The 25,494-nt window shown below is 47.7% G+C and overlaps 1 protein-coding gene across 13 annotated transcripts in view; it reads right to left on the reverse strand.

Moving 5' to 3' along the window:
* Window positions 1-25,494, reverse strand: part of CACNA1B (calcium voltage-gated channel subunit alpha1 B) — a 317,185-nt gene that overhangs the window by 90,670 nt on the left and 201,021 nt on the right. For 8 of the 13 annotated variants that reach the window (XM_064677120.1, XM_064677125.1, XM_064677122.1 and 5 more), the window contains 3 exons: window positions 22,080-22,147; window positions 14,813-14,919; window positions 7,522-7,584 (listed from right to left, as the gene is read on the reverse strand). In XM_064677120.1, coding sequence (XP_064533190.1) covers window positions 7,522-7,584; window positions 14,813-14,919; window positions 22,080-22,147 — 238 coding nt within the window. The remainder of the gene's footprint in view (window positions 1-7,521; window positions 7,585-14,812; window positions 14,920-22,079; window positions 22,148-25,494) is intronic. The other 5 variants (XM_064677124.1, XM_064677129.1, XM_064677128.1 and 2 more) reach the window with 1 other exon arrangement.

A 25,494-nucleotide genomic window follows, 5' to 3' on the forward strand; every position in this document is an offset into this window, starting at 1 on the left:
TGTAGGCCAAGACTGAGATGAGATGGGAACACCTTTATCCCTGGAGACACCTGTCCTCTCTGTCTCTGTTATGGTGATACCTCCACTGGCATTGGAAAGTGCCCTTCTGCTGAGTGGAGCCTTCAGTTTATCTGCAACCACCCAGTCCTCATGTTCCATCCTCTGCTCCATTTCCATGGGACCACACAGGGGTGGGACACAGAGCCCTCAGTCTCCCTGCAGTGACTCCCCAAAGTAAAACCCACAGGAAATCCTCAGGCAGGTCCCAAGGACACAGCCTGTCCATCAGTGCCCATCCAAGACAAGCCATAAAGAAAATCTCCTAAATCAGACTGGGTGGAAGGAGGAAGGTTGAAGATGCCAGGCAGAGGAGACACTCAGACCCTGCCAGCTCTGACACAAGATGTGTCACTCCAGGGGGGTTTTTTAGTTGTGTTTCAGCTACACCCAGAACATAAATCAGCCTCGAAATTACCTCTGAGGTGCTAAAGCTTCCACTGTACATCACTCCTGGCTGACAGAACCTGCAGAAAGCACATATTAACAAAGCCTATTTGGCTAAAATCCCTTCCTGAAAGCAGCCACTGTCATTACAGGCTGGAATTTCCCAGCATCCAGAAATGAGCTGCATCCTTAACGTTGACACGAGGAGCGGAGGCGATTGCCAAAAAGGCTCCTGCACCCCACCACCCGCTGGCTTTGGCTGCTAACAAGTCAAGAGCAGGAGGTTCAGAAGCAATGGCTGCATCCTTTCCTTATTCTACAGGGAAAGACACTTAAAAAAAAAAACAAACCAAACACAAAATAAACAAGTAGGAAATATATGAAGCACAGCAAAAAATCCAATCAGGACAAAGCGGAGCTGCCAGCGAGCTCGTTATCGTGTCCAACCGCGGAGGAACATCGGTGCCAGGGCACATCAGACCTGCTGGAGGGAAGGGGAGCGAAGCATCCGAGCAGGCAGGTCCCTCTGGGGACAGCCTTTGGGGCTCTCGGAGCCAGAACAGCAGGAGCTGGAGGGAAAGTGTCCATCTGCCCGTCCGGCTGTGTCTCGGTTCTCTCCGAGCTCCCACAGCAGCGATTCCCGGGGGCAGCTCCCCCTCTCCCGGTGCTCTGCTCCGCTCGGCCACACGGAGCTCCGGGGCTCATTTATGGCACAGCAGGAATGACACCTTTAAAACTAAGCACGGGCGTCTCGTTCCGTGTTCCTCATGAGGATGCGGGGCAGATACACCCAAATAAGGGATGGAAAAGCAGCAAACAGGGCAATAATTATTTCCTCTGCTCCCCCCATCACTTAATTCTGCGTGAGCAGGGACAGACACAACCCATCTACAGCACAAACGAGGCATGACTTGTCCAAACTGGTAAAATAATGAGCCTTTGTGATAACAAATATTTATTCCACAAGGAAAAAAAAAACTATTTATGGAGCCAACTCCTTATGTGAAACCTTGTTTTCTTCTTAAAGCCTTCTGATCCATTAAAAGAATTGCCCTGTAAATCACTTCTGACTTGCAGACATGGTACAAACATTGCTGTTAATTCTTTTGCTTTACAATTCCTTCCCATCCATATTTTCTGTCTATAGAATATTCCTAATTCTTTTAAGGGTACTGGCATTCTATTCAGTTTTCAGATCCTCTAGGCTTGAACTGCTGTAGTAGATAATGCTGCTAATTCCAGGTTTTGCTGAGATTAAGAAGCCAACAAACAACTCCTGCCCGTGGCTGGAAAGAAAACCACACAATTCATGTAGAATCAAATAAAATTCATATTAATGAATCAGTGACTCATGTTGGTATAAGGAAAAAAAGGCAGCCAGTCACTGTGTGGATGGTTCAGGAAAGGAAAGCCTATTTTTAGTCATATTCTAATCTTAGGGTGCTCCTGAATGATTAAAGATTTTGTTACCATAACCTTTCCAACCATTGCTTCAGTTCATGGCAATCTTTAAAATTTTGCTTTAGTAAATAATGAATGAAAGCTGACTAGGAGGAACATAATAATTTGATGTTAAAAATACCTCCACATTAGACTGTGGGTACGAGAGAGTGTGTTCTGATTGCACATGAAAGGGAATTTCTTGTTAAAATACAGCTCCAACCAAAAAACCATGCGACAAAACCTTCCCACTAAAATCTCATTTTCTGTTCATAAACTTGGAGTTCATAAACTCTCCACATTTCCATTTTCCACTTGGAAAACACAAGGAAACCTTTCAGTCTGGGGCAGGCAGCACAAAGCAGAGTGTTCTGTCTCTCTTGGATTTGATAAACCGATTTTCTTTCAGGTGAACTCACCCCCAGTGGTTAAATTTGCTTTGCCAGTGACCCCAGGAGTTGCTGCTTGGATGCTCCAGCACCTTTTCTTCCCCCTGAGCTCCCCCAGGAGATGCTCTGAGCTCTCCCACTGAGCTGCTGCCTCACACACACACCTCAGTCCTGCAGAAAACGCTGCCCAGGCCCTTCCAATTTTTATTCTCAGATTTAATTTTGGGTTTATATGAGAGAATTTTTGATATGGCAGTTTCTTGGAAAGAAAACATTTTCTTCCTTAATATTTCTCCCCATATTAGCTAAAAACTCTAAATTATTAATGTGGTCAAAGCCTAGACTGCCTGTAAATCACACCCTTACCTTCAGAAACTCGCTGCTGGAATTTGAGATGCCTTTCAGGCTGTCACAGATGCCAATTTTTTGATCAACAAAGTTCACTAAATGCCACGTTTTGATTTTTTTCCCCCCAACGTTATCATTAGTCTGTTATTTCCACTCACTTTTCCCGTTCTTTCAGACAATTTGGAGAGCTGCAGACACAGGGGGTGCTGAGCCACAGGGAATTGGTCTCAGCAGGAGGAGGAAGCTGAGCTGTCCGAGGGGGATAATGCTGAGCATCTCTGGGGGGCTTTGGGGAGCAGCTGAGCTCCTGTGGCCAATGTGGAGCCTGAAAGTTCCTAAAATCACAGACTGGGTTGGGTTGGAAAGGACCTTAAAATCATCCAGTGCCACCCCCTGCCATGGGCAGGGACACCTCCCACCAGCCCAGGTTGCTCCAAGCCCCATCCAACCTGGCCTTGGACACTTCCAGGGATCCAGGGGCAGCCACAGCTTCTCTGGGCAACCTGTGCCAGGGCCTCACTGCCCTCACAGCCAAGAATTCCTTCCCAGTATCCCATCTAACCCTGCCCTCTGGCAGTGGGAAGCCATTCCCTGTGTCCTGTCCCTCCATCCCTTGTCCCCAGTCCCTCTCCAGCTCTCCTGGAGCCCCTTTAGGTCCTGCAAGGGGCTCTCAGCTCTCCCTGGATCCTTCTCTTCTCCAGGTGACCCCCCCCAGCTCTCCCAGCCTGGCTCCAGAGGGGCTCCAGCCCTCTGACCATCTTGGTGCCTCCTCTGGACTCTCTCCAACAGCTCCACATCCTTCTTACATTGGAGGCCCCAGAGCTGGACCCAGAACTCCAGGTGGGATCTGCCCCAAGCAGTTTCCAACGTATCAACCCAAAATCCAGGAGAGATCCAGCACTTTGCTGCCACTCCCCTGAGGTGTCTGTGGCCCCAGTTCCCCACAAGCATTAAAATAATGACACGATGCTGCTGCTGCTGCTTTGGGGTTTGGCCACAGCCGAGCCCCTGGGTTTTGTGCAGCTCTGAAGGGATGCAAAGCTCAGCCAAGGCGAAGCTTCCCAGTGTTAAAGGAGCCAAAATTTCACTGCTTCCTGCTGGAGTTTTTCACAGCAGAATGATTTCACTCAGCCACAACTCACCACCCTCCACGCTGCTCCCCGTTGCTCTAATAATAAGAATTTCCTAATTGTTTTCAGTAAAAGTACATCCCATAAAAATCTGACTCGGATCCCAAGAAAATGCCAGAAAATATTTCTTCTGTCTCGAGTTATGCTGGTGTCCTCAGACACCAGATCCTTCTTCAGCCCTCGAGGTTTGTCTGGTATTTCAGTTATGATTTGTGATCACATAATTTCAGGCTCGATAATAAATAACGGGGTGAGAGAGTTAAAAGCAAAATCAAAAAAAAAAAAAAAAGCAGAGTTAAAAGCCACATTGCTATGGCTTGATTTAACAAAAAAACACACTGAGGTTAAATATGTGGAGCCATTAAGTTCTCCTAAACCCCAGGAAAATTATATTCACTTTAAATTATTGCTTTCCTCTTAAGTGATGAAGCCCCACTCTCCATTCCGGCCGTGACACTTCAATATCCCAGAGCAAAGTCCCCCCATAAACTCCAGGCTTTTGATAAAAACCAAGACAAAACACACCAGGGAACAGAGTCACAGCCCCTTTTTTTGGCACTAAGAGGATGTGGAAATAAAGCCCAGACAGTGAATATAAAAAAGCAAGAGATAAAGATCAAGAATAATTTGGGTTCTTGGCTGGCAAATGACAAATTTGTCCTGGGAGAGGATATTTAAGGGTTTTCATTTCCCTCTGTGTGAGATCAGCCTGTCCACACTCGGGGTGGTGCAGCAGGGACGTGAGGTGGTGGTTGGGGGGGGAAAGAAGGAACTGGGGTGGGAAAGGAAACTAAGTTTTATTCTGGAAAAAAAAATCGGCACTTTTGGAAAAAAAAATCATCCCCACCTTGTGAAACACTGGCTTTCCCTTTATTTACCATCCTAGAAATTACCTTGAGAACATGGAATTTGTCCTGGCTGACACCTCAGGATCTTGTTAGAAATGAACAATCAACAACAGCAACACAAAGAAAACCTCAGGTGAGTGAATGCACCAGCTGGGATTTCCTCACCCCTTGCAATGTAAGGATTCACAGGAAAATTCAACACCCCACAACTCCTAAATTCCCCACTACTGGAAGAACCCAACCCAGTTATTCCCTTGGCTGTGTGTCATTGCCTATGTACATTTAAATTAGCTGCCAGTATGTATTTTAGATAAATGCTGATCTACTTAAAGAAATAGAGCATATCTCTATTTAATGACCTTCTCTCAGTGAATGAAAAATGCATTTTGTACTTCTTGCCTTGCCTGTATCACGAATTTGTTGCAGCACGAAAGGCTGGAATTAGCACAAGAAAATGACTCACCTTGGTTTTAATTTATTGGTTTTTTAAAACACTAGCTCAGGGATTTTATCTCTAATTTCTCACCAATTTGGAATTATTATTTTTTTTTAAATAATCAAAGAAAGAACATGGAGAAAACCCAGCTCAAAAGGTTTTGGAATAAGCTTTGTTCTCTCAGAGCAGATGAGCGTGGCTTTGTAAATCCTGGTTCTTAGTGATGTTAAAGGCACAGGGTATTTTATACTGTTCAAGCAAAGGAACAGGGAATTTTTTGCAAAGTTTTAAAAGCTCTTTTTGATTAGTAGATTACTGTCCCAGAAATGAGAGCACTTATATCTGTTCAGTGTAATTACAGCAAAGCTCTCACAGTGGGTAGAACCAGAGGGATATAAAAGAACACTGAACCTGTCCCAGCATTCACTCAGGGAATGGGAATCCACAGCACCTGCCTGGCTCTGGGAGGGGTTTCTCCAGTTTATCTATTTGCATTTAAAATCAACCCCCCCCATTTCTAACCAGGTGAGTAAATAAACCTTCAGCTGAGTAAATAAACCTTCAGATGCCTTCACACCTCAGGGGGGCTCTGCTGATGCCCTGTGATCTCTGGGACTTCATACATTGCACACTCTGGTGAGGTGCAGAGATTTATTTCATCCAAACAAGGGGGTTTGCTGGGGAAATGCTCTTTATTTCTCATTTAGAAAAAAAAAAGCGCCCGCTCAGCTCCTCCATCAAAAGCAGCCCTGGTTTGCATCGGAAATTACAAATTATGGCCCAGACGGTGCAGAGATGGGAGAGAGGATGAGAAACCTCAGTGACAGCTCTTTGCAGTACAAATTGATTCTGTTCAGAGAACAGATGTGAGTCATATCAGCAAAAGCAGCCTCTATTATCCTGTCTCTGTGGCTGGTGGGGAGTTGGGAACAGACCCAAACCTCCTTCCAAGGGGGGTTTTAGTACCTGCAGTTCGATTTTGTCACTTTATAAAAGGCAGCTCTGCCTCTGGAAGTTTGGAAAAGGGGCCAAATTCTTTTTTCTTTATTCTTAATTGGGAAAATATTGACTCAGACTGGTTTGGTGCAACTTCTACTGGAGCAAATCCAAGTGTTGGGGAGAGGGCAAGTCGGCAGCACCTCCCCTCCATCACCACCTTCAAACATTCCCCCTCCTCCTGCTGGGGTGGGAGACAAGGGGAAATTTCCTTCCCCTTTCCAAAGGGAAGGACACCTCTCTCTGCACCTTCCTGCCTGTCCAGACTCCCAGCAGCCAGGAAATGCATTGGAAGAAATGAGTCCAAACCTGCCTTGGTCTGGTTTAATCCCCTCATTTTTCACTGTCCCAGCCCTGTGAGACATCAAACCTCAGCACAGACGTATCCAACCTACTTTTGTTAGTCACAAAAGCTCAGTCTTGGTCACACAGAAGCCAAACTCACAAGTATTTTTAATACAAACACCCCCAAGACACCCAGGAAAAAAGGAAGATGTCAGGAAGCTGGTGGAAAAGCTCCTTTGCTTCACCGTACCTTGGTCCCCACTGGGGTACAAACCCCACACGGGTTGGAATTGCACTTACTTGTCTCTCCAAAAGCATTAAAGAAGAAAGACAACATCAGAGGGTAAGAGATAACCCAAAGCAGAGACACTCCCACGGGTCGATGAGGAGCTCACGAGGAGTTTTGTTGGATTAGTCAGATGAGAATAATGATATTTTCTACAAACCTGCAGCGGCGTCAAAGCGCCCCCTGATTGACAGCACAGCCAGCAAGATTGGGTTGTTAGGAAGCACAGGGAGTGAATGGAAGGTTTCCACTGTGTTTGCTCGACCTCAGGTCCATGAGAGTTGCCAAGTGCCTCATTTTTATAAAACAAGCTTTAATTTCCAGCTCGAGAAGGTCAGAGTTCACAACCAGCTTCCCAAGGATGTCTCTACAGAGTTTACCAATTTAGTTTCACTTGGACCCCATTTCCAGGAGTTTCTTTGGAAGTCCTCCTCCAGCTTGCACTCAAAGAGTGCACTTTGGTTCTCCTACTGAGCCTGAGGTGCAAACACTGGTGGAACATCAAAGCCATCAGCCCAGTGCACAGTAAACACAGAGAACAGAAGTACAAGTGAGAACGAGACAAACCATCAAACGAGGGCAGATGGGAAAGGAGGGGGAAAGAGTTAAGGAAGGAATGATGGAAATAATTAAGGAGATGGGAGAAAAATGAAGGAAAGAAGGGGAGGAAGAGTCACAGTCAATGGATGGAACACTACAGAGTTGCTCACGATCAAATCACAAGCATCATATGACAATGTTCCAGTCCTTCCACTGGATGTTGGTCTGGAGGTTTTCCACAATGATGGGAATGATTCTTGGAAAAAAACAAGGAGGGACCGAAGGCACCAGGAGAAAGGGAAAGAGGGTGGTTTATAAATACAGAGGTAGAAATGATAAATAATCCATTTACTGAATATTGTAACAGAGAGCAACTCACGGTGAATTTACGCTGGAGACTGACGAGCTGCGAGATACAGTACCTCGAGTTTGCTTTACAAAACTGCACATGCAAAAACAAAACAAACAAAGAAAACAAAAAGTGAGAAAAGAAAAAAGGGGGGAGGAAAAAAAAACCAAAACCAACCAACGACAGAAAAGAAGAAGAAGAAGAAGAAGAAGAAGAGCAGAGAAACCGTAACAGACATGGGGGAGGAGGCTCGTACAGGCCGTGTCCGACGGGATGCAGACGTGCACCTCGGGAGGAGACCAGGCAAAGCTTCACAAAGTGGGGAAGTCACAGACACACCACCCTCTGGGCGAGGGGAGACAACCAAAGAACCAAAAAACGGAACCAAAGGGGGGGGGGGTAAAGAAATTAAAAGGTGAACCGAAAGCCACAGGATGATGTGGGGCCATGGTGCCTCCGTGTGCCATACTCACGGCGCGGAGTCCTCCGGGGGGTCATCGCCGGGGCCTCGGGGAGAGGCCTTTGTAGGACTTTTACAGCTGTGCTGCAAAGAGTTCTTTCCAAGTGGGAGCAAGATGCTAATTCCTGCCCCAGCCCTGGGGCACCAGGAGGAAGCTTAACACGGAGAACATGGGCTGGGGAGAGGACCCGGGGCCACATCCCAGCTCCAAAATCCACCTGAGCTCCAGCAGGAAGCTTCTCCTCAGTCCCTGCCTCAGATGTGCTCTTCAGAGGCACCTACCTCTGTCCTGTGATGGGGACAGGGATGTGCCTGAGCTCAGACTGGCCAAATTTGGGTCACTGGGTCTAAAAACCTCAGCTCTGCTGCGGCTTCATCAGGGCAGGCCCAGAATGGAAAGGAGCTTCTTTCAGTTCACAAGTTATTTTGTGGATTCTCCTCCATCCAGTGTTTATCTAAACATCATAAATGTGGGGGGTTCTAAACATGGAAATCACTGAATTACACAGAAAAAGAGTTTATTCTGACTGACAGGGAATTTACAGGATAGATCTTGAATGAGGCATTAATTTTTTCCTAGTTATAAAAGACAATTTTTATCAATCTACATCATTCAGAGAACTGTCCCCAAGACTGAAAATGAAATCCCTTCACCTCCTGGGTTTGCCTTTCCAGCTGCAGCATTTTTTCTCCTGCTTCCATGAGAGTTTTAATCTGTTAACAATCAATACCAGCAAACCAGAAGGCCAATTAAAGTCTAATGTCCTTTGGATATCATATAAGCAGAGTTTTTAATATACATTTATTACAATTAATGGATTATTCTAAACAGAAATGTTGGCCTGGGTAATATATATATATAACACAAAATCCAGAAGTTCAGAAACCTGGCATGAATATAAGAGAAATTATGAAAGGCATCATAAAAGTTTGGCTTGAAGCAAAGAATCTGCTGAAACAGGTAAAATATGCTACCTAAGCTTCAGTATTTCTACATTTTTATTGTGCCAAATGAAATAGGAGTCAAAGTGGGGTTGGCATGCCCTGCTTGCTTGCCAAGAAAATGATTGTTTCCAGGTTGCTCAAGCTGGGGATCTTTTTACTCCTTGGCTGGAGGCTGAACCCCCAGGATGTCAGGGAAACCCTGCAGAGAACAAGCACTAATGGCCTTGAGCACAACTAAGACATTTCTCTGGCAAAACAGGTGGAAAAACTCAGGATGGAGGAGAATGGGCTGGGCTGCCCTCATTTGCCTGAAGTCAGCACCAAGTCTGGTGCAACACCTGTGGCAATTTTGGGTTGAACTGCTGAGAGTGGATCTCCACATCCCTCAGCAGGAGGCTGGGATGATCCAGGGGGTTTGTCCCAGCCTTGGTTGGGGCAGTGCAGGGTGGAGGCCACACTCTCCTCCTGCCAAGTCTCCTTGTCACCCAGCCAGCCCCTGTTACACTGCAGCTCTCCAGGTTCACTCCTCTGCTGCCACTGCTGCTTTTTTGTAACCAGAAATTTGAGTGAATTTGTGCTGGGTGAAAAACCACAAAGCAAAGCCACCTCCTTCTCCAAAGCACAGCACTTGAGTTCCACTGGATGCTACTTACCATCCCCGAGGGACAGGGCACAGAGAGGGTCTCTGGGTGGAGCTCAGTCACTGGCACACCACCAGCAAGGACAAAAAGGGTAAATCTAACAGGAGGAATCACAGGACCCCACACACCAACACACTCCAAGGGGGAAAAGAAAAGGGAAGAAATCACGAGCCAGCAAGAGATAAAGAACAACTCTTCTAGTCTACACATCCCCCAGCACAGCAGGGACATGGGCTGGGTGTTCACACACGCTCCTTGCTGGGTCCTTGTTGGGCACCCACAGCCCAACAGAGGTGTGGGAACAGACCACAGTGTTCCTAAGACAGGGGGGAAAATATGGAGCCTCTGAGATGGAAAATGTCCTGGAGGAACAGAGCAATTCCCCCTCCCTCCCCTCCGCCCCCAGACCGGTACAAAAGGGACAGGCAGCTCTGAGAAGTCACAGGGAAGGGTTGGGCCACCTCTCTTTGCTCTTGGAGCTTCTCTCCTGGCTTTTCTAACTTGCTGTGGGGCTGCAATTAAAGTGTCAACTGCTCTGAACAGCTCTGTGAGGGACCAGCAGAAACCAGTCAGAGCCTGGAGATGAAGAGCTCGTTGGAGGCTGGAAGGTTGTCCTGGGAAGCAGAGATAACTCGGGAAAATGGCACCGGGTAATTCCACAGCATTTGGGTTTGGTGCCCACATCCAGGAGGTCTCTCTCACTGTCCACCACATTTCCTCCACCACATCTGGGAAGTTCTCCTCCCATCCAAAACTCACCCCCTCCATACCTGTGATTGAATAATTTCCCTGGGTCTGGCTACAACTGTAACCAGGTTTTTAATTCCATGTGGAATTAAAAAAAAAACAAACCCGAACCAAAGTCACAGAATGCAAAAGGTTTCACTCGGTGTGACTTCACACAACTACCTACAGGCTCCTACAAATTTAGGATTGCTAAAAAAAAAATTGCTATTTTAAGACTTTTCCCAAGAAAAGGTGAAGAGAGGCCACTGGAAAATCCAGTGGCTCTGGGTGCCAGGGAAGCCACAGCTCGTGTCCCTCTGGCTGGTCTGGCTGGGCCAGGGGTGCTCATCTCATCTCAGCCCCTTTTGTACGTGCCATTGGTGCATCTCTGGCTGGCACAGAAAAGGTGGAGGAGGAACCCAAACACAGGGAATTCAGGCATCAGGTTGAGCAAAAACAGGGAATAAAAGATATGTTTGCAGTGGGGGCTCTGCGAGCCTGATGGCTCTTCCTTCCACTTTCCAGTGGCACCACAAAGTTCTTTGCCTTCTAATCATCCCCTTTTCCCCCCTGCTCCATTCTGGCCACCCAGGAGCTGCACCAATGGTTTGCTCTAAAGACCCCTTGGTCTGTACAGTGGCTCAGTTGCAGAGGCTGAGGGGTCTCAATGTTGCAGGACACAGAGGGGCTTCAACACAACGCTGGGCAAACTGAACGACCCCAAAAACTCACCTCCAGAAACAACAAAGCAAGGAAAACGCTAAACAGAAAACAAACACAGACAAAAAAAATCACAAAAATAAGAATGGAACAATGGGCTCAAATTAAACACATATTTTCAAGCAAACATTGCAACAATGACAAAAGCAACGTGTACCACCTAAAGGTTTTAAACCTGGAAAGCCACAAAATTAAAGGGGCCCTTCGGGGTAGAGTTCACCGGGTGAAGAGACAAGCTGTGGTCAGGCAAATCCATCACCCTGTGGTGGAGCAGGAGGCAAACCACAGGAATCCTGGAATGAAGGAGCTACAAACAAGTGCAGGATGTTGTAAGGGAGCCCTGTGAGGCAGATGTGAGACTGATGATGCCTCGACACCACTGCAGTGATGAGCATGTTATTAAAAGAGATCCCCAGGACATCCAGCAGTCACAAAGCAATCCGTGGCTCACACAGCAGTGGGAAGGTGAAGGTGCCTCTTCAGACCCTCCAAGCTGACACACTAAACGAGCAACCAGGTTTTCATACTTAGGAAAGGATGTTTTGCAGCCAACGCAAGAGAGTGAAGATTTTTTGGAGGTCAGTTGTGACAGGAGGCTGGAATGGCAGAGGAGAGAAGAGGGCACAGCCTTGAGCTGCCCCAGGGCAGGTTTAGGTTGGCCATTGGGCAGAAGTTGTTTGCAGAGAGAGGGATCAGCCCTTGGAATGGGCTGCCCAGGGAGGGGGTGGAGTCCCCGTCCCTGGAGGGGTTTGAGCAGAGCCTGGATGTGGCATCAGTGCCATGGGCTGGGGGACAAGGTGGGGTTGGGTCAAGGGTTGGACTCAATGATCTCAGAGGTCTTTCCCAACCTGGTTGATTCTGTGATTCTGTGTAATTGGTGCAGGGAAACTGCAGGCAAGGGAAAACCAGAAGTGGAAGAGCAGACAGAGAATCACAGGATATTGGGAGTCTGAAGGACCCACAGGGATCAGCAGGTCCAGCTCTTCAACCAAACCCACGAGCTCAGTGTAATGATAGCACTGAGCTGATCTCAGGGTCACCACGGAGGGTGGAAAGGCCTGGAAGGAGCTTCTGGGGAGATCCACACCCTCAGTCCTTGCTGCAGGACTGACAAGGGAAAGGAATCAAACAGCCAGCACAGCACCTCAGCAGTGAACCAGCACAACAACCAGGAAGACTCTTCCCCAGGCTCAGCCCAGAGCTTTGTCACCTCTGTGGGAGGTGGACAAGCACACCAGGGACATGAACATCGTGACTGAGGGAATGCAAGTCATGGTGCCCTCTGCTAACAGACACCACTTTGACTCATGCAGGTGGAGAAAATGCTGATTTTTTTTTTCAGAACATCCATCCATGCTACAGATGCCTGCCATGGATGAATTCGTTTTCATCTGAAAAGAAAATGAAATTGTAGAACTAAGAAATGATTCCTCAGGAGAAAATAAAAATACAAACTGATTGGGTGGAGCCACCTTGGCAGGAGGCCTTTGGGAGCTTAATCCCAGTTTTCCCAGTCCTTGCTCACCACTCAGTTCTACAGGTCTTTGTTTCTCACTTCTTTGTGCCCAAGCTCTGCTTTTGTGGTGCTATTTCCATACACCAAAAATCCCATTTTCAAGCAGTTTCTCACTCCTGGCATGTCCAGCTCTGGATCTGATCCCACAAGGCTTGCCATGGACACGAGATCTGCTCCATCTTCAGTTTAAGAGCATAAAAAGTGAAGTGATGGCGTAATTTGTGTCACCACTGGACACAGATATCCAAGGGAAAGGTGCTTCAAACCTGAAAGCTCCCTTTGGAGTCCACAGTGGATGAATTTATGTGTAAAACCAATTGCTTTGACATGGATTCATTAGATGTCCTATGGATCAAGAGCCAGCAGTCCATCCAGGCACTTCTTTCTGTCCCACAAAACTTCTCCCTTGCCTTTTCCTCTACGTCATCGTCCATTTGAGCGTCACCTTATTGACCTTAATGCCATTTTTTTGTCCAAATTAAAGCCCTGTGAGATTTGAGAGAGGCCCTGGGAGCATCTCACTGCTCCTACAGCAGAGCCAAGAGGAAATGCCAGGATGGGGGTCAGGAGGTGTGGGAATGATTGACTTTCAGCTGTGCTCACTGAATGCTCCCACAAATGTGGGGACTGGGCAGATCCAACTTGAGGCAAAATAAGCAGAAATCCATATTTTTGTCTTCACTTTGAATTGCTGTCACAAAACTGGCCCTGTGCTACTGAAAACCAGGTGAAAAAATCATGGAATAAAGTGATTCTAAGCAATTTAAAAGTGTGGTGTAAGACCTTCACTCCATTAAAGTGGGTTGGTTTTTTCTGCTGATTTCTAAGAAATCTTCACATTGATTAAAGAAGAAGAAAATATTCATCATCACCTCGCATTTTAAAATAAGAGGACCAAGAAATTAATCAAAGAACAAGAGCAACTGTCCTCATTTGGCTTCTCTTCAAGACTGGACAGGAAAGCATTGTAAGGAACAGATTATATTTAAAACCAACAAACAGACACAGCATAAAGAGGAGCTGATTAAAGCAGAAATGGCAAATTAAAATGACAAGAAGAATAAAATAGCCAAATTAATAATAATCTTTCCCTTCACATATAACAGACTGGCTCCATTTGGCCCATTGTCTTTGATGAAGTGGATTAAACTCCCAATAACGAGGGTCTCAAGAGCTTTGCACTGAAAGAACAAGGAGAGATCTGGGTGCATTCCAGAGATTTGGCAACAAAATCCAACAGGAAATTTCTATTTTAACTCCTGAGCTTCCCCAGCCCTTGGAGGTCTCCCCTATAAAAAGGGTCTGGAAAACATCAGCAGCTCTCAGTAAAAATGTAAAAGTCAAATATCTTGGTGCTGGTTGCCCTGATGTTAAAATTCCAGAAGAGTTCAGTGAACTTTTCAGAAGAACTTTTATTTTTCAGTAAATCCTTGCGAGGTATCACAGAATGGAATCCCAGGATGGTTTGGGTTGGGAGGGAACTTAAAGCTCATCCAGTTCCACCCCCTGCCCTGGGCAGGGACATCTTCCACTATCCCAAGTTGCTCCAAGCCCTGCCCAACCTGGCCTTGGACACTTCCAGGTGGGCACGTCCCAAGCACAGGCAGAACTGACCTCAGCAACACCTGGACAAGTATTCCCACCTACAGATCATCATATCTTCACTTCAGTTAGATCAGGATCCATGGAAAGGTGGTGCCCAAAGCAATGTTTTCCAGGGATTCTGGAGTCACAGAACTCGTGCAGATGTTCTCATCCATAAAATGCAAATTGTTGTTTCCGTGTACAAACCAGTGGCTGTTCACATACGTGGTTTTATTCACCTCAGAAATCTTTCAAATGGCAAAGAAAAAAGAGCTTTCAAGCATATTTTTCAGGCTGATATTGAAGAGGAGGCTTTTACATTTAAATTCTCAGAGATTGTGAAAGAATAGTTAATACATTCCGTGCTCACATTCCTCTGGTCATTAAAAACCCAAAGTGCCACATTAACACTTCACCTGGTGAAATCTATCCTAGGACAGCTTAAAAAAAAAAAAAAAAAGAGATCCTTCTAAAATACAGTTATGTAGAGCAAGGCAAAAGATGAGGCATTACAAAAGAAACCCCACCAAATGAAAGAAACCCTTAATTAAATTCATGGTTAAGTGATCAGCACTGAATATTCAGCCAACCTAAAGCCCTGCCAGGAACAGAGATGGTCTAGAAGGGCTCACAGAGTACCATGGGATGCTCCAGTGGGACAGACACACAGTGACACTGAAAAACAGCCCCCAGGTGGTCCCAGTTCCCAAAGAAGCAAGGAGTGCTTACGCTGCTATGGAAATGTTGGCTGCAGACATGGGGCTCACTTCGGCCACTTCCTTGGCCTTCTGCAGGGCCAGCTTCTGGTTGGTGGCTTCCTCCATCTCCTCCTCGTCCTGGGGGGGGAAATCAAGAGAAATCAGAGCACACAACAGGCCCCAGAGCTCCCCAGGGCATGGCTGGTGTGGGACTGTCACTGCTCTGCTGGGATGGGGGGGGAACTCACTGACACGGGGCAGGTTTTTGTATCTCCCTGCAAGGACCCCCGGGCAGGGTCTTGGTGGGAGCTGAGAGGAGAAATACGAGGTTTGGTCGAGTTCTCTGTGCGTTTTCACCAGGAGCACGTGTCCCTCACAGAGCTTTGGTGCCTCTCTGGGGTCTCCTCTCACCCCTGAGCACTGGGCAGAGAGAGCAGGGAGAGCCCTGAGCTGACTGGGAGAGAGGGGGATGAGGAGCACGGCCTGAGACACAGGAACGTTTCTCAGACTCCTGAGAGCACAGTCTGGGCTGGATATTGGATGTCAGGAAACACTCTCCAGGCAGAGCTGGGAGCTGGAGCCACTCCTGCAGCTCCACAGAGGGAAAGACAAGCTGGGACAGACAAACTCAGCCACACCAGGGATGTGGATTCTGACCACGAGTGGGACATTTCTGAGGTGCTCTGAGCCCTCTTCACCCCAGCCCTGTGTGTGTAAAACCACCCTGAAGCCACCTCCTGCTGAAAGGCAGGAGAGAGGCTCCTAAATCCTCCCTGACTTCTTGCCAGTGGGTGACTTTTCTGAAAGAATAAAGCCAATAAAACCCAATGGGTTTGACCGGTCCCAGCAGTTTTCCCCCAGTTATTTCCACTCAGATGAATCACTGAGGACTCAGAGGGTGAAAACAAAAAGGCACAGTATTAAATATGGTCTGTAGACTCAGGCATAGAGCAAAAGAGGGTTCTGTCCATGATTTCTGCACACCATGAGGATTTTAAAGCTCTGCTGGCACAGCAGAGTGTAATTGGGATTTATTTCCTCCTGCCCAACACGAGAAGCACCACTCAGATTCAAACCACAGGACCTCAAACAACGAGATGAGGGCAAAAAACAAAGTGCCTGGTTCATCATCAGTGGTCCTGCAGGGAGAACAGCCCTGAGACTTTCCAGCCAGCCAAATTAATATTAAAATCATGTCAGGGTGAGCACAGGAGCTCTGATGGCAACGTCAGCATCACACACAGCCAGGGAATAACCACAAGTCACAGGCTCTTCTGTCAAACTTTATGAAAGGCCACAGGTCTCTCCCTCTCTGCCCTTCAACAGCAATGCTGTGAGGGAGTTAATCTTCAAATAACAAGGGCAGGCAGCAAGACATCCAGCTTTGGAATGGGAAATCAGAGATTTATCCACCCCCAATTCCGTCTGCATCAACAGCCCCCCGCTCTGACTTTGGTGTTGTTTCAACTGAGCTCATTTTGAAACTGTTTTCTCCTTCAGAAGTAAAACAGAAAAGGTGGAAAATTAAGGGGAAAAAAATTGTTAGCATATAGGATTTTTCTTTTTTTTTTTCCTTCTTCAAATGTTAGCAAATACAACAAGGCAATTCTTAGTGCAGTGAGTGAAGGACTTGAGCCAGGCCATGAAAAAAGGACTTGCTGAGCAATTACACAAAGTCAATATTTCTCAGGTGCCAAGTTGCAGTACATTTATCACTGGTTTGGAGCCTGGTTGGAGATCCAGGGGGTTCATGGTTTAACCCTGGCCAGCAGCTGCTCACTCACACCCACCCTGGTGGGATGGGGGAGAAAGTCAGAGGAGTATAAGTCATGAAATTCATGGATTGAGAGAAAGACAATTTAATAGGGAGAGTAAAAGCCATGAAGACAAGCAAAGAAAGGAATTAAATCCCATTTCCCATCACAGGCAGCCCTGTGATCACATCCCTGAGCCCTGCCCAGGACACCAGGGCTCCATCACATGCAACAGTGACTGGGAAGGACAAACTCCAGCCCTCCAAAGATCCCTCCTTTCCTCCTTCTCCCCCAGCTTTATGTGCTGAGCATAAATCCATATATTCTGGAACATCCCATGGGTCAGCTGGATCAGTTTTGTCCTCCCAAATCCTTGTGCACCCCCAACCTCCCCCCCTGGGCTCAGCACTAACAAAACATCCCTGGGTCAGACACCATTTCCAGCCCAAATCCAAATCCCAGCCATCAGCTACTGTGATAAAAAATTAACTCTACCCCATCCTAGCCCATCACAAACCTGCAGAATGTAAGATTTTTTAATGAGGAAAACCCCAATTAAAAGGCTTTTAAGGATTTCCTTTCGCCCCCCAGGTATGTTCCAGTTGTTTCCTCTCTTGAGGAATCTCCGACAGCCTTAAAATCAAAGGCTCTTTTTTTCTTTCTTTCCACCAAGAGCACCAGGTGCAGTTTTTAAGATGGCTTTAAAATGTGTAGCTTCTGCTCTATCCCCCTGGTGCCTCAGGAATTCTGCTGGATTCCACACTGTGAGGAACCAGCAAAAAATACCCATTGTGTTGTTGTAAATTCAGCCATCCCCAACTCAGAATGAGCCCACTCTTCAGCAGATATTTAATGATATTATTTAATAATAATACTATTTAGAGTATTTAAAAGATTAATATTTATTTAGCAGACTATTTAATAATATTTCTGTAGCTCCTCCCATAGAGAAATTGCAGATCACTCCAAAAATTAATTAATTTTTTGCCTGATATTTGACCTGAGAGGTCTCACTGGAGCTCTGATGGCAACGTCCATCCATCCATCCATCCATCCATCCATCCATCCATCCATCCATCCATCCATCCATCCCACCTCCAGCACCAGCCCAGCCTGTCACCCTCATCCCACATAAAGTGCACATAAAGGTCTTCCCTGTAAGGACATCCCTCTTTTATGATTCCTTTCTGTTTTCTAGAGCCCTAAATCTTAATTTAAACCAGTTTACCACATGGCAAACCCCATTTTTGGAGCTAATCACGATGATAGAGATCATTAATAAGTTCACCAATTAAAGCCCTCACTGTTGGGGGGGAGGAGGATCCATGGATGTTCAGCTCTTGGTTTGGCTGCTCCAGGATATTATTTCTGGGAATTTCTCAACACTTTCATACATTTTTATGTCAAATTCACACATCCCTCCTACTCCCCCATTCCATGGTTTTATTCTGGTTTCTCAGGGATCACTGAGATCAAAAATAACCACTTTGTGCTTTGAAGATGTTTAGGAAAATAAAGGGTCAGTTTTGGTGGCTTTACACTCAAGTTTGATGAGGATGAAGGAACTGCTTTACCTCAATCCATGAATTTATCTCAGTCCATAAGTGACAAAATTCATGGACTGAGATAAAGACACTTCAATTGGGAAAGTACAAGCCATGAAGACAAGCAAAGAAAGGAATTAAAGGTGGGATGGTCAGGGGAGAGGGGATTTTAAAAGCAAATTCGGGGGGCAATTGTAGATTCCATCTCAATAAGTGAACAGGGAGAAAAAACTGCCAATATTTGGGAAAAAATAGAGGGTAGAGAACCCAGAGGCATTTAGAAGAGTTCCCAGAAATCACTAGAAATTGGGTTGGCAGAGTTTGAGTCAGTGGGAAGGCAAGAAAAGGGCAGCACAGAAGAGGAGGGGAGAGAGCAGGTTCTTTATAGATTGAAAACAAAGGTGATTCTTTTTTATCCCCTCCTTTTTATGAGTCATTCCTAAGCTCTGGTGAGTTTTGTAACACGCACTGGATGACCAAGCTTAAGTTAAATATAGTTCCAATTCCAAGAATTCCTTTACAGGTCACAAGGCCCAGGTAAGAAATGGTCACAGTGCCACACTAAATAAATCCCCATTATCATCCCAAAGTGGAAATCTCCTGAAATGTTCAGTCCTGAGGCTGGAGAGCTTTGTGGCTTCCCAAAACAGAGGCAGTTGCCAACTGCTCCTGGTTTGCCCACATTCTGTGCAGCACTGATCTCCATTTACAGCATAAATGTCAAAAAAGTCTCCCGAGATCAACAGACTCCTGAGTAACTTAATTGTATCTCTGGGCCATTTTTTGCTTTTGCATGATCATATTTACTTAGCAGGAAATCCCTCATTCTCCAGGTATGTGTATAATTGAATTACTCTTCTCTTTTTCCTCTTCTTTTGCAAGCCCTGGTGATTTTTTTTTTTTTTAGGATCGTAAATAAAATTAAGCAAAAAAAAAAAAAAAAAAAAAAAAAAAAAAGAGAGTTTCTTAAGAAGCTTTCTGCTTTGGCCATGCTGCTGAATCCATCAATATTTAATTATACTTTATAAACATCAACAAAGTCAGGTTTTTAAGTGGCCCTGTCAGCTGCTGAAATATTCACAAGAAAGCACTTAAAGGATTAAGAAAGAAGCAGGATGAGCTTCATTATCCAAGAATTGTGCCAGGCCTGCTCCTCTCTCTTAGCACATGCAAGGGATTCCCATAAATCTGGGAGGATCTGTGCCTCCAGGCTGGAGATTTCTGGGAGTGTTAGAAAGAATAGAAACAGCTGAGCTGCTGAAAAAGGGAAAAAATTCCCAGGAAAAATAAACCAAAGAGCCATTAAATGCAGCCCTGAGCTGATTGGGAGAGAGGGGATGAGGAGCATGGAACGTTTCTCAGAGTCCTGAGAGCACAATCTGGGCTGGATATTGGATGTCAGGAAACACTCTCCAGGCAGAGCTGGGAGCTGGAGCCACTCCTGCAGCTCCACAGAGGGAAAGACAAGCTGGGACAGACAAACTCAGCCACACCAGGGATGTGGATTCTGACTGGGGGGTGGGAAACACTGAGAAATCTGTGTGTGCCTGAGGTGTATCCATAGAACCATGGAGGCTGGAAAATACTCCAGGATCATCAAGTCAACCCAGCAGTGCCAGGTCCACCACTATCCATGTCCAGGGAAGGGCAACGAGGCTGGGGAAGGGACTGGAGCACAAGAGCTGTGAGGAGAGGCTGAGGGAGCTGGGGGGGCTCAGCCTGGACAGGAGGAGGCTCAGGGGAGACCTTCTCACTCTCTGCAACTCCCTGCCAGGAGGGGGGAGCCGGGGGGGGTCGGGCTCTGCTGCCAGGAACCAGCAGCAGGACAAGAGGGCACAGCCTGGAGCTGCCCCAGGGCAGGTTTAGGTTGGCCATTGGGCAGAAGTTGTTTGCAGAGAGAGGGCTCAGCCCTTGGAATGGGCTGCCCAGGGAGGGGGGGGAGTCCCCGTCCCTGGAGGGGTTTGAGCAGAGCCTGGATGTGGCATCAGTGCCATGGGCTGGGTGACAAGGTGGGGTTGGGTCAAGGGTTGGACTCCATGATCTCAGAGGTCTTTTCCAACCTGGTCGATTCTGTGATTGATCCAGCACCACATCCACACCTTTTTGAACACTTCCATTGAATCATAGAATGGTTGGGGTTGGAAAGGACCTTAAAGACCATCTCATTCCACCCCCTGCCCTGGGCAGGGACACCTTCCACTATCCCAGGTTGCTCCAACCTGGCCTTGGACACTTCCAGGGATGGGGAATGAACTCCTGCACCTTCCTACAACTCCAACAAGAGAAAACATCCTTGCCCACTGCAGCAGCACATGGTTAATGACCTTCTTCTACTGCAAAGAACAGAGAAATCCTGTAAAACACAACCCCTGAGGTGCCTGTGGTGCTGCTTTTGCCCCTGGGACTGATGCCAAGGGCAGTGTTACCAAACAAGTTATGATTCTTTAAGAAAGAGTCTCTGCAGCAGTGGGAGATGTTGGGAAATTCCTTTACCAACAGTGTGTGGTCCCTCTCTCTGTGGTTGATGCTTGGGTTTGTGCCACACAGAGCTCAGGACAAATGCCAGAGATCAGGGTGGCCTTGGGGTAGCTCCCTAAATCCATGACTGGTAAGTCTTGTGCCAGCTACTATTTTCATTATTTACTTATATTAGTGATCAATATGTCCTGGGAGGTGTCTTAGTTTTGAGAACATTGCTGGAGTGTTGGAGCAAAGAATGATTAAAGAAGTGCAGCATGACCTGAGCACATATTCGAGATACTCCCATGGAAAGGAGATCCATCAGAAGATCCAGGAGCATAAAAGGGAATTTTGGGGAATGGGATGTACCCAAATGACCACCAAAGCCCCTGGAAAGACTCCTATTGATATCCAAAAAAGTTCACTGAAATAATTAGCATATATTCAGGTATTAATGAAATATAATTAACATGCAATATAAATGGGATGAGTATGTATTACTGCCATGGCTATAACCTGGGCTGGGGGTTGCTGCTTGTGAAAGCTTTGAGGAATAATCCCCATGCATCCAGCACTGCAATAGAGTATTTTTGGCTTTCTAACCCAAAAAAAAGCTGGTTGCAGGGTTTATTTCCCAGGTTTCAGTAGCAGCAGAAGCACAGCAATGGGGGTTCATGGTTTTGTCAGTGAGAACAAACTGGAAATGTGCAAAATGTGCAAAAAAACCCCCTCATGCTGCTCATAAACACGTCTGAGTGTGGTACAATGGCAAACCCAAAGTATGCAATAATACAAATATCAGGGGCAGTGCACTTGAAATGCTTCTTGTGCAATCCTGAGGCTGCCAGTTTTTCTCCACAGGGAATGCTCCAATAGAAACCTTCTCCCCAGGGGATACTCCAATATAAATCTGTATATATATAGATATATATCTATACCCAAAATTCTGCATACACTGAAGTTCCATCAGTGTCATTTCCATCCCTTGCCAGGACCTGGCTCTTTGCCTGTGCTCAGGTTGGTGCCTCAGGTTTCTCTTACCCTGGTGAGGGGCAGGAAGGTTTAACACCTTCACTGGGTGTTCCAAACACCTTCTGCAAGTTCCGGGGGGTTGACTGGAAAATTTTAATTCTTTAATCCACCCCAAAGCTCAGCAAGGGAAGAAACACGAGTGCGAGACCGCAAAGGCAGCGACACAACCCCTGCCTTTGTTGCTCATCCTGAGCTTCAGCTCAGCCCAAACCTGGGAATTGCTTCTCCTCTGCTCTTGGAAACAGCAGAAGTGCCTGAGCACCTCCCCACAGCAGTGAGATGAGCAATGGCCACTGCCCACTCTGTGATAAAACAAAGGAAAAAGCACGAAATATTCACTGCAATGAGCCTGGAATGAAACAAAACCCCGAGAAGAATAAACCTCCTGGTCCTGCTCTGCTGGGAAAGCTGGTGAACAGAGATATGGCACGAGCAGGCTCATTATCAGGTGTAATTTGGGGTCATCAGCTGCTCTCTGAGTTGGAAGAAAGAGGAATCTCATCCCTACCTTGGTCAGCTCCTGGGCGTTCGCCAGGTTGTCCACAGCGATGGCCAGGAAGACGTTCAGGAGGGTGTCTTTTGGGAGGCAGATAAGGAAAAACTCCTCACCCAGCAGGCACAGCCAACCCTCCCCCTTCTGCTGCCACCACCCTTCTTTTCCCACTTATGGATTATGGATTATGGACTGACCCCCTGCACCAGTGCTGTGCCATCATTCCCAATCCACTCCCTCTGCCTGGAGCTCTGCAGCCCAGGAGGTGCTGGACATCCACTTATCTCCTCCCTGGTGGGGACACACACAGGGGCTGAGCAGGGGGGCTTTACAACCCCTACAGACACCACAGCCCCTGGTTTTCCACTCTGGAAACCCCCCCCTCCACTCCTGCCCCCACACCCCTTCATTTCCCCCCATTGTTTAAAAGGACAATCAGTGGAGCTGCAGGAAATCAGTCACTTTAAAGCCAATATTTGCAGAATAAATACCCAGAGCTACACAAAGGCATTGGATAACAGGGAAGATGAAGCTCAGCCACTGCTGGATTACAGTGTTGGAAAAAAAAAAACATCCTGGTTTGTCCTGCTGAAGTCCATCTGACCAGGAGAGCATCCTGGCCATCCTCCACCCTGCCCAGGAGAGCATCCTGGCCATCCTCCCCCCTGATCAGGAGAGCATCCTGGCCATCCTCCCCCCTGACCAGGAGAGCATCCTGGCCATCCTCCCCCCTGACCAGGAGAGCATCCTGGCCATCCTCCCCCCTGACCAGGAGAGCATCCTGGCCATCCTCCCCCCTGACCAGGAGAGCATCCTGGCCATCCTCCACCCTGACCTGGCCACCCTCCACCCTCAGTGCTCCCCCCCAGCTCCAGGAGAGCCTGGGAGCAGCACCCCCAGCCCCAGCTAATGAGCTCTGCAGGGAAACAGCCTGTTAGTCCAGCCCAAATTGCACCCAGCCCAGCTAACCAAGGGCAGTGCCCACGCCTGGCTGGTCCCTCTGCACAGCCCTGCATTAGATCACCGGGACAGAATGTTGGCCTCTGATTATTTATTCATGTTGTATTTTCATTTTTCCACTTTAATGATTTCAGCCAGGGGTTGTTTTATTGTATTCATTCCGGCTCCGTGTCTGCAACACGGCCCCGAAACAACTGTAAATCAGGAAACTCTACCTGGGAAAGGAGGGCAGGCAAAGCAAAACCAAGTTGAAATGACTCTCCCAAGGAGAAAATATATTTTTCTCTTGCACATTACCTGGTGACAGGAGAGTCACTCACTCCAGAGCTGTGGAAAGTTGTGTTTGCTCCTCCTAATGGGAATGGACATGAGGATGGAGTTGATCTCAGGAGGATGGACCCTCTGGAGATCCAAAATGCTTTAGCAGCCAAGTGCTGCCTCTGTGTTTGCACTGCAGGGTCCCCACCAGAGCCCAACGTGGGGCTGGGACCAGCTGCAGGTCCCCCAGGAAAGGACTTCAGGAAACTAATCCAGGTATTTGTAGGGGGCTCCAGGAGAGCTGGAGAAGGACTTTGGACAAGGGATGGAGTGACAGGACAAGGGGGAATGGCTTCTAATTGACAGAGGGCAGGGTTAGATGGGATATTGGGAATAATTTGTTCCCTGTGAGGGGGGGGAGGCCCTGGCACAGGTTGCCCAGAGAAGCTGTGGCTGCCCCTGGATCCCTGGAAGTGTCCAAGGCCAGGTTGGAGGGGGCTTGGAGCAACCTGGGCTGGTGGAAGGTGTCCCTGCCCATGGCAGGGGGTGGGATAAGATGAGCTTTAATCCCAACCCTAAGCAGGGTGGGATTTTCTGTCAGGTTGAAGTGTCCCCTGCTCTGTCCCAGCTCAGGGCAATGCTGAGTGAGGGCAGGACAGGGGGTGAGGATGGTGAGCTGGGGGAGCCACAAATCCCTCCTGTGAGGGGAGGAGAGGCGAGGGATGAGCTCCCAGAGTGCCGTCAACCTGCAAGGAGATTTTGGGAAACCTTGGCCTCAGTGCCCCTCCGTTGCTTCCCACTCCTCAGGAGACCTCCTGGAGGAGGCAGCTGAGGTTTCTCTGCAGGCAGAGGAGCCAGGAGCAGGGAAAGGCTGAGGCACCACCTGCAGTGGTCTCTCCCAAACAAAGCTGTGCCCAGAACCCCTCATGCCCAGAACCCCTCGTGCCCCAGCAGGCTCCACCCTGGCTCGGGCACTGTTGGCTGCAGAGCTCTGGTCCCACATGGCCATGGCACCAGAGGACTTCCCAAGGCAGCCAGGGACCAAAGCTGGCCCAATGATCTCAAAGCCTTTTTGCTTTCCCTCTCAAGAGCTTTTACCGAACCTAATTCAGCCAAGACTCCAGCCCCAGGCATTCCCATCTCTAATTCCCGTTGGGATGAGCGTCTCCAGAGCCTGATGTCCATCAAACCTGGAGCCTGTGCCTGTGACAGTGGGAAGCAGGAGTTGCATTAATCCCTTAGGATGCATCTGCATCCTCCCTGACTGCCAAACCCCCCAGGGGACGGGATGCAGAGCCCTGGGGTTTCTCCAGCCAGGAACCACATCATCCCTCAGTTTTCCTCCATCTCATGGAACATGGGATGGAAGTTTTTACCATTTGGAGATGAATCCTCTGGGACAGAGAGAGGTTTGAAATGTGATGCCCATCAACTGCTCCTTCCCTCATTCCAGGAGGGCAGGGAGTGCTGTGGGTGGGAGCACCTCGATCCCAGAGAGCCCAGGAAAAGATGATCAATATTTCATTAAAAAATATATTACTTTCCCCATTTCCTTTGAACTCAGGGCTGGTTTGCAGGACAGAGGCTGCAGACAGAGGGGTTGAGGCACCCCTGGGGTGCTGGTCTGTGCTGGGTGTTTGGGTTTCTTCCTCTGGGGTGCTTCCAACCTGCTGGAAACACTTCCAACCCTCCTACTCTGGGAATAAATGTCTCAGCAATAAAACTGTCTTCCTACCCCTGCCTCCCACACACACATGCTCAGAGTGTCTCGTGTAACAGAAGCAACCACTGGAAATATAATTAATTTTTTTTTATCAGATCAGGCTGTTTTGATCCGTTTCCAAGCAGACACAGTCTGGCAGACTTGGGTGTTTCTGCCCCCAGGAAAAGGTCCTCCAGTCCTTTCTGCAGAGCTCTGGGATTCCCAAATATCACCCAAACTCCAGGCTGGTGGCTGAGCCTGTGCCAGGATGGATCTCCTGCCCAGCAGTTGAGGGCCAGGGGAAGGGCAGCACCTCCAGGCAGTTCCTGCTTTGCTTCTCAGGCTCCTCTGCAGGTTGGTTTTTTTCTCCCCCTCAACAGATGCCTCCATTTATCAATTAACTGGACAACAGTGAGTACAGGCATGGTGTCATTTCCTAGCAAATGGGCCAAATCCTGCTGTTCCTCCAATCACACCACTTCCATTAAGCTGGTTCCACACAGACTCTCT

This window comes from Pseudopipra pipra, chromosome 20 (genome assembly GCF_036250125.1).
Source record: "Pseudopipra pipra isolate bDixPip1 chromosome 20, bDixPip1.hap1, whole genome shotgun sequence".
In the NCBI taxonomy this organism is placed as follows: Eukaryota; Metazoa; Chordata; class Aves; order Passeriformes; family Pipridae; genus Pseudopipra; species Pseudopipra pipra.